A 9,303-nucleotide genomic window follows, 5' to 3' on the forward strand; every position below is an offset into this window, starting at 1 on the left:
AAAACATCACAGCTCTCCAGTGTCGCCGGAGCTTCCATTTATGCTAATGTTATGTGCAGTATTTATCAAAAGTCTTTAATTATTTATCTTCTCAATGAGTTTCTTCATTCATTCTCTTTTGAGCATCTAACAGACAATGCTATCTGTAATTCAGTAAAATCTCTTTGTGCATGGAGGTTCATGATTTATGAGAGATTTTATGTTAAGAGACGATAAGGAAACATGCTCCTTGCGGGATCAGAGGCACTGGAGCAGAAGCCGGAGGCACTGGCTGGACCACATCAGTGCGTTCCTGCCCAGCTCACTTTGTGTTTCCCAGCAGCTCAGCTAGCTTAGCGCTCAGCTGCGATATTGCACTCTGAGGCTCCGGCTGTAGTTGTGCGGAGGATGTCATTAGTAACATGCTATCCCAGAGACTGCCAGTAGTGGAAAACTAAGCAAATTAAGATTTTTTAAATATCTCGGCTCTCCTTTCAGAAGACATCTGCTGTAATCTACATTGGCATGCTCTGTGCTTCTGTCAGCCGTGTCTTTGCTGCGCTACGCCCTTCCTCAGAGACATACTAAATGCGGCGCTTGCTCTGGCGATTAGTTCTGTGGGACTGAGGTTCATAGAGACCCTCGGCAGAGCTGAAGCTGTTATCTAGGAGAACCTGTTCATGGCTCATACGTTCAGACAAGATTTACTCTGTACAGAGAGGGGAAGATAACACACATGGGAAATGTGCACATCAGCCCCTCCTTTGTTGCAAAGCAGAGCATTAAAAATTGGGGAAAGATCCAGCACTGGCACTGGAGGAAACCTAAGCAAACAGAAGTTCCCAGTTCATCAGCCACAGCACACTGTGGGCACTAAAATTAATTGGGTGTCCAAGTCTTAAGCCTAGACATTCCCCAGCTATATGCTGCAACATCTTGCTATGTGCAACAGAACATAGGCACCTGCTTACTATCAAAATAGAGGCAGAGAGCTGTTTCCCCCCCTGGGGGCGATGGGGATGCTTAACTGCTGCCCTGACTTCTTAAAAATATTTGCTAGAAGCTAGCACCCTCTGGGCACAAGGGAGGCGAGTTCTCAACCCTCCTCAGCCTGAGAATACTTAAACCTAGGACTTCTGCCGCCCAAAGCTTGTCCCTTGACCCTGTCCCTGCTCTCTGAATTGTTCCTGAGTAATGGCAGATTATTCAGTGTGAAATGCATTAGCAGCCAATGAAGCACAGCAACCATTTTCTAGTCAAGCGCTTTAGCAAGCAAGTTACCTGCCACTCTTCAGCATCCTGCATGTATGTTGCATGCCTTTTCTCTCATTGCTGATGCTGATCAGTCTTGATTCTGCACATATTTTGAAATACTTGGATATATCTAGGCTGAATTTCACAAATTTCAACAAGGCTTTCTGCCAGGGAAGCAGGTACAGTGCATAACAGAATTGGGACCTTAAATTATAAAGTATGTATTGTAAGTTACTATTTATTATTAGTTTGGGACATTCTCTTAGTGCATGTTTTTACAGACGACACCATGAGCTTGAGTCCTAGTTCAAGCTACTGTGTGCTCTACTGCAACATTACTATGACAACTGCTAAGATCAGGGCTGAGAGAAATCTTGCCTTCCCTAGGAAAAGAGAGTGCAAAACAAATACTGCATTTAGTTAGTCTCAAACATGTGGTCGACGCATCTTACTAGGTTTCCTTGCTTGCTGCTTCATCTCCATGTAGGTCTCAGCAAAGGAAGAAGTATCTAGAAAATATTCAGCATGCAGCAAACAATTCTGCTTTGAATGAAGCTTAAGTGACGACAAGGCAGAAAACTCTTCATTCTCCCTAGGCTTGTATGAGCCTCCCTATGGAGACATCAGAGCCTCCTGGTTTGAAATGCTGCCTTAGGGTTTACTTTTTATGTCAATAAATGTTTTATCACATTTAAGCTTCAAACACGGTACAAACAGCCCTGCTAACATTTGATGAACTCAAATAGAGACAGCAAGCCTGGGCAGAGGGCAGTGTGCAGCACAGCACAGTGCTTCCCTTCTGCAGGGGGGCCTTGCCTTGGCCTCACGGGGGGGCCTGGGCGAGATGGTGCCTTTGCAATTATACGCTGCGTTGAAAAACACATTGGCAAGCTAAGGGAGGGGATGTTCCTCTCTTCGGGTCTTCATCACTTTTGACCTTTTCTTTCTTTTGCTTTTTCTTCTCTCCCTGCTGAAGCTACCTCACTGTGGTTAGTAAAGCGTATCCGTGTGCCCAGGTCTGTGGTGGGCTTAAGACATCTCTGTCTTCATGCTCAGCTAGTCTGTCCCTCCTGATGCCTCCTTGCAGTCTCATTTCTTCTCTTACCTCACACTCATCTGTAGCACACAAAGATGCTGCAATGACGTTTAAGCAGCAATCTGCTGCTAGGCTGCCTTTGGTGCCTGCAGTACTGGAGCTGAAATCTCCGAGTTAAACCTACTGAGTTGAAACCCACAGGCAGTGCACAAAGTGCTACAAATTGTGATGCAAACTCGGGTTTTTGCTTTTCCCAACACTTGCCAGTTCACCCCCTCCGGTGGTGTTCCTTCGTTTTTCCTTTGCGTGTGCTGCGTTTTGCAGTGGCCCTGCCTGCCTTCCCTCTCCTCCTCTCTCCTTCTCCTCCTCTGCTTTATCAAATGCAGCACTTCAGCTTCACTGACTGACAGGGGATGCAGCAGCTTCGGTGGAGGAGTAGGAGGGGGGGAAGGAAGAGAAGGAAAAGCTGCTCGCGACGAAAGAGGCAGCAGAAACACTGAAAGATGAGCTTTCCTCCAGAAGTGGATCCCAGTCACCCTTCATTAGGGCAGTAAATGAAGATATGGTCTTTAATTCAGTGTGTTTGGTGAGCAGACCCTGACTGCTCCATGTATTCCTGCAGTGTATTTTCAGAGAACAAAGCTCAGCTGTATAGCTCAGGTTCGCCACAACCTGGACTGAATCAGCAAAATGGAAGATTAGCTACCCTGCACACTGCCAGCTGCTGCGTGGCTAAGCGACAGCACAACAAAAACTCGCTTCACTGCTCACAGCTAAAAAAAAAATCCTGGCTCCTCAGAAATGCAAAGGTCATGAATGTAGGGGGAAAGAATCACAGAGCAATTGGCTAGTTACATGTCTGTCTTTGTTCTAGGAGACCTAGGATTTCCAGGGTTAATCTTTGCCATTTTCCAAAAGGACTCTGTGGTATTTCATGGTTTATGCAACAGATTTTGCTGCTAAATAATTACAGAAGCGTATGTTACCCTGTAGCAGTGCGGATTTTTCTGTTACATGAGACCGTTATTACCAAGTGCCAAATGCATCTTGAAAGGCTTTTTGTAGGATTCTGCTGAATCAGCACACTTTTGAACGAGCGCTTTTCTGCGGCGTGCCCTGATCTTGCCAGCTGCTGATTACCCTCCTACTAACCACTAGTGACATGTCCGTATTACAGATTGGAGTAGACAGTAAGGATACCCCATTTACCTTGTGATTAATTAACTAATGCACTAGCAGAACCCAACTGCAAAGTCTGCAAAGTCTAATTTATTCTGGAAACTTCTTAGGGTATTTAGACAATAATGGGCGAAAATGCTCTGCTCAGTTGAGAAAAGCATCAGAAACAACTTCACTGTGGAATTTGAGTTTCATGCAAAGAAAGACAGAACTTGCATTTAAAGTAATTATTAAAATCAGTTTGTAAAGGATAAAGATAGGGTCTAGTCTACCTATACAGATTCTCCAAGAATGAGATGACCATGCAATCTTCCAGGAATGAAATAAAATGTTTTTCTGGACATGTCTTTCCAATGCAAGCCCCAAAGGAAAGAGCAAGTAAATCTGTGCCACCTTAGTGGAAGGAGACAAGAATGCCAAGACTCAGGATAACTCCCTGCTGCTCATCAGGTGTTTGAACTAAACATTTGCAAAGGAAGTTTTGACTTTCATTACTAAAAATAAACTCCAGCTTGTACGTGAGGCTTATTTTGTAGTCTTTCATAATGTCTTTTCTGCACTATTTTCTGGGAATTTTACGAGCTAACAACCTTTAAGGAGGTTTTGTCAAACTCTAAGGAAATAAAGGCACAGATCAGAAATTCCACAACCCCACAACCTTCTGAAGTGGGACTTTAAGCAGGGCTTATGCTCACTTTCTTTATTAGTGGAAATTGAAAACAAGTCACTTTTTTGCTCATCTAACTTGAATTGAAATATGGCTCTCCTATTCTAAAACAAAAATAGCCTCACTCAAGTATCAATTACTAAGTATCACATCACTGAAGGCAAGGGAGTCCACCCCAGTGTCTCTATAGAAGTGGCATGCGGAGAAGGTCAAAAATACCTTTGAAAAAGCTTCCCATACGCACCCCCTGTCCCCTGAAATTAAAAACAATAAATTCAGGAGTCCAGCTGCCAGCATAAGGCACCCTAAATCAGCAAACCAAATTCGCTCTCTCCCCTCTGCCTTCATGCCCCGCTAGGCAGTACCAGCTTCGCTGTGCTGCAGCCTTTCACCTCAAATGAATTTCTTTCAGTTCTTTCAGTGCCGTCTTTTACAGTCTGGCTTGAAAGCGCAACCTTCACTACCCTGCCTCTGTTTACAAGATCTGAAGTATGTCTTCAGACCTAAAAAAGAAAATTAAATTAATCTGCACAAGTTACCCTCAGACCTGCTTGAGTGAGTGAGTTCGCATCCAAGCGCTATACAGCTATAGTAATGCAAACAGCACATGAAATGCCTACGTGTGGCTAGCACAGGCCTGGTGTGAGCCCTACCGACGTGCTGCCCACAGGAGCTCAAAAGCAATGATTCCCACAGACTTTTCGGTTTGGTTTGGGGTTTTTTACTATTTGTAATATACTTGAGTCCTCATTGCTCCTTAGGGCCTGACTCGGTACCAACAACACTGACAGAGAAGACCATACTTAGAGGTACTTACCATCTTTGGGAGGAAAATAACCAGGCAAAACCAGAAGTGCTGGTGCTAGCCAGGAGGTGGCAGAGGAGCGAGGCCACCTCGTACAGCGGTTTCTGCATTGATTTGGCAAAACCACAAATACAAACCAAGGAAGGACAACAAAACCCAGCCCCACTCTCCATCTTCAGGAATAAGAGGATGAAACCCTTAATCATATTCCTGCTTGTATTTATACTAATTGCTCATCTTCCTGAGATCTGACTTTATGAAATTATGCATGCACACCAAGCAGATGAGTTTCCATAGAAACTCAGGAACTGAACTTTTCATTAGAAAAAGCTTTTTTTAAAAAAAAAAAAATCTTCCAGATAAAAATGCAAATTGCCTGTCAGTGGGTGGCTTTCTGAATTTATATATAATTTTTTTCTTTTGCACTGTAGGCAGATTCCAGCTGGACCTACATAGCAACAACATGCAGGCATTGTTTATAGCAAGCCAGACTCCATGGGGAAATAAGAAATTCAGTAGCAAGGAGAAGCTCTCAAGTGCAAATACCTCAGGGAAACAAAAAACTGAAGTGCTCAGTGCTGCGTCTTTGTGAGGCTTGGGGATTGTGCAGCCTCCAGCTCTCACAACATGCTTGTGGTTTGCAAGGAGCAGGGTGGGGAGGAGAGGAGAGAGGAAACCCAAAGCAAGAAGCTCTCCTGCACACAGAATTAATGATGTTCAACTTGTCCTTTCAACATCCAGCAGCATATTTCTGCCGGTTCAGTTAACCTCACTGGAGAGGCCGACACCATCTGTCGCAGCTCACTCTGGGTGAAGGAGTAGGTCTCGGTGCTGGGGTTTGGGAACATTTGCAGGCCTGGGTTGGCCACACCCCGACCTCCGCTTGGGCTGAGGCCTGAAGCACAGCGTCTTTTGCCCCCACCACATGGAAATCCAGGCGCATGAGCAAGAAGGGGACATGGGGCTGTTCCTGGTCAGAACAAGAGGGAAGCAAGACGGTGGGCATGCCTGGGAGGGGCTGTGGACCTGGGCAGCCTTTGACACTAACAGTCACGCATATAAGCAAGGAGGAGGGGAGAAACCTTCACCTCCTTTAGCAAATGTTTCTTCCTGTGTTTCTCCCCAAAAACATACAGCAGTTTTTCACTCATGCAGTATACTGCAGCATCAACAGGAGGCTTTCCCCTGGCTTTGGGGAGCCTGGGATCACCCTTTCTGAGGGTTCACAGATGTTTTTTCAGCTAAACTGGTATGCTTGAAAGCACTGAATACCGACGAGCAAATGTTCACCTGTGCTGCACTTACTGGTGGGCATCAGCTTCAGCATCTTCCCCAGGTGAACACAGTACCTGGGCTTTGCGTACAGCCTCCTCCCAGTGCTGCAAAGCAGCTGCAGGGACCTCAAGCACAGGCAAAATAAATGCAGCGGCTCCACACTGGGGAGCAACAAAGGTGCTGGGGCAGACAAGGCAGCTGTGCTGCACGAGCGGTTTACGATGAGGTGGCATGCCAGCCCCTGGTCCTTGACCAACAAAGGTGCTGGGGCAGACAAGGCAGCTGTGCTGCACGAGCGGTTTACGATGAGGTGGATTTCACTGCAGCATTGTTGAGAAGCGCGAGATGTCAGCCGGGGAGGGAATTCCCCTCCTCGTTGGAGGGGGATGACAGGCAGCAGCTGCTTGGGCTCGCTGGCCCCTGTGCCTCCAGGGCCAGCAGCCCTCCAGGAGCATCGAGAGCCTTGATGCCGCTTAGTGTCAGGGTGAGGACGGTGATGGGTCCCTGGCCACCAGAGAGCACAATCGGCTCTGCTCAGTCAGCGCAACAGGAAGAGTTTTTGGGAAGAGTGGTTTTGTGGTTGAGTACAAACTTAAGCTGAGATAGCTCCCGTCTATTCTTGGCTCAGCAGCAGATTTGCTATGGCCACACTACTTGCCCTTTCTGTGTCTCATTATCCCTGACAAGCAGGTGACTCAAATTATAATTGCACAAATTCCTTCCAGTCTGTCATTACATGCCTGCGGTCATCTCCGGGCAGCTACCTCCAGAGGAACCAGCCTCTCCCATCGGGGTACCTCTGTGCCACCTGTGCCTGCTCGCAAGGGGACGGTAGGATTAGGCCCCATTGCCTCGCCATTTTCCAACAGAGAAAGAAACCTGAAGAAAAAACATCCCCACTGCATCTTTAGATGATCAGATTTGATACTGAGTGGATTATTCAGGTCAAGGTTATGGGCAAGAAAGAGGCAGTGAAACTTTTCACAGTACCGCCGATACTTGATTAAATGGGTGTTTCTTAATTTTTCTCTCAGGCAAAGTAGTGTGTTTCTGTAGGTATTAGTACTATCACTGGCTATAGGGTCTTAGTCATGCTGATGCACCCTGTGTCTAAAAGCTGTTTTGGTAAAGCAAACAAAACAAGACAAAGGAAAAATCTTTCCTACTTCCAAAAGCATCACCATTCTTTCATCAGAAATTTACTTGGGTTCTAGTTGTGAGAGATTTCAGGTTTCTTACGTCTTTTCATATCAACTAAAGGCAGTTAGACACATTAAAGATGAAGCTAATGCTTTTCTTTTTACATACGCATCCACATACTACATAGTCCCAGGAAAAGCATGAAGTCAGGCTGTCATCTCACTTTCCAACATTTCTGCGGGTGAGTGCAGGCAGAGGCCATGCAGAGCTTGACGGGCAACATGAAAGCGTTGGCTGCTTCTTCCACAGGCCACACCTGGATGAAACTGGTGGGAGGTTCATCCTGGTGTGTGCACCTTCAGGAGGAAGCAGAAAAATGCCACTAATGTGTTGTGGCCTGCAAAGCCCACGTGACCATCTGGGCTCGCTGTGGTTGACGGCTGTATAATTAAAAGGGAGTCTGGCTCATTAGATGCTTTGTGGGTTCAGACGCATCCATGCAAGCCCTATAGGAAAACATGTTCTTCCTACCACTTCTTTCATCCTCCCCCTCCTGTTCCTTCCAGATGGTTACACCCACTTGTGTCTTTTCTTACCCTAAGGACAGCTTTTTAAACAAGGTTCTTCCATCCTTCTCCTCCCCCACACTGCTTTAGGATCTACATTGGAGTGCAAATAGCAGGAGGACAGAGGGCCCCATGCTGTTACATACAGCCTGCCCCTAGAAGGCTGGAAGGGGCCCACGTCCCTCTAGCCCCATTTGTCGAGAGGAAAAGTCTTTCTGTATGGTCAAGATGTAGGAGCTGAGAGACTTTACCTCAGCCTCAGCTGGATGTTCCAGATGTGCAAGAGTTATTTAGATACTTGGTGTAATTGAACCTGTGTATATTTTCCTCATTAATGCGCTCGCCCATTTCTTCCATTCTCAGCGTTATCTTTCTAGGATAAGATATCTCTATCTTATCCTAGACGCCAGTGTAACCTACTCAAAGAGAGAAGGATGCTTAAAGGGCCTGTAGCCTTTCTCTATATAGCACCAATATACGCTATCCCAGTAACGCACAGCAGGAGCACTTGCAGAGCTGAATCAGTCTCCACTTAAAAAAAATTATTTTCACAATTGTTTTTTTAAATTACACATCACAATCATAAAAAGCAGAGCTTAACAGCTGATTAATACTCCCCTCCAGAAATAGGTGGCGATCCCCCCGATAGGACTCCTGTGCCTGCACTCATACATCTGCCCAGCTTGCTGAGAGCTTGGGGTGCTCCATTTCATCCTGTTTTGTGCCGTTGTTAACTGCTCATCACTTGTTTGTTGACAGGGCCTGGTGCTGAGCAGACTTGGGCGAAGGGACCTGGCCCAGAAAGTCCTCAGAGATGCCATCCGGATCCAGACCACCAGTCACAGGGCCTGGAACAGCTTGGGAGAGGTCTTGCAAGCTCAGGGGAAAAACGAAGCAGCCATCGAATGCTTCCTCACCGCTCTGGACCTCGAATCCAGCAGTCCTGTCATCCCATTCACTGTCATACCCAGGGAGCTCTGAAGCTTTGCCCTGCAGCTAAGCACCTTCATTCCCTGGACAGACACCAAAACCAAACAAATAAACAAAGAAAAAGCCCAACAGAAAAGTGCCATTATAACCTGGAGCGGGGCAAAATAATTCCAGGATGGGGCTCAGGTCTACACACTTAGCTGAGACAAGCCTAACTGTAGAAGAATTTGCAACAGGCAGAAATAGAGAATGCCTTTTTCTTCACATGCTTCGTGCCTGGCTCACCTCCTGTTCAAGTTAATAGCAAGGCTTATTTCAAAGTGTTGGTTCAAGGTCACTGTCCATAGAGTAGAACATGCTAGGGTACAGCTGTTCTAAGCACCTGCACCTTTCAATTTTCATTAAAGATAGAATCCCCAAGCCCTGAATTAAAGCCCAGACCTGCTCTAAACAGGAGTAAATGCACCAACTA

The 9,303-nt window shown here is 46.2% G+C and overlaps 1 protein-coding gene across 1 annotated transcript in view; it reads left to right on the top strand.

Moving 5' to 3' along the window:
* LOC104079751 (tetratricopeptide repeat protein 7A-like) overlaps positions 1 to 8,882 on the top strand; it is a gene marked incomplete at its 5' end in the record, with an annotated part of 65,902 nt that extends 57,020 nt beyond the window's left edge. The window contains one exon of the mRNA XM_009581893.1: positions 8,661 to 8,882. Coding sequence (XP_009580188.1) covers positions 8,661 to 8,882 — 222 coding nt within the window. The remainder of the gene's footprint in view (positions 1 to 8,660) is intronic.
* Between the last annotated feature and the right edge of the window lie 421 nt (positions 8,883 to 9,303).

Source organism: Fulmarus glacialis, unplaced genomic scaffold, assembly GCF_000690835.1.
Source record: "Fulmarus glacialis isolate BGI_N327 unplaced genomic scaffold, ASM69083v1 scaffold4440, whole genome shotgun sequence".
In the NCBI taxonomy this organism is placed as follows: domain Eukaryota; kingdom Metazoa; phylum Chordata; class Aves; order Procellariiformes; family Procellariidae; genus Fulmarus; species Fulmarus glacialis.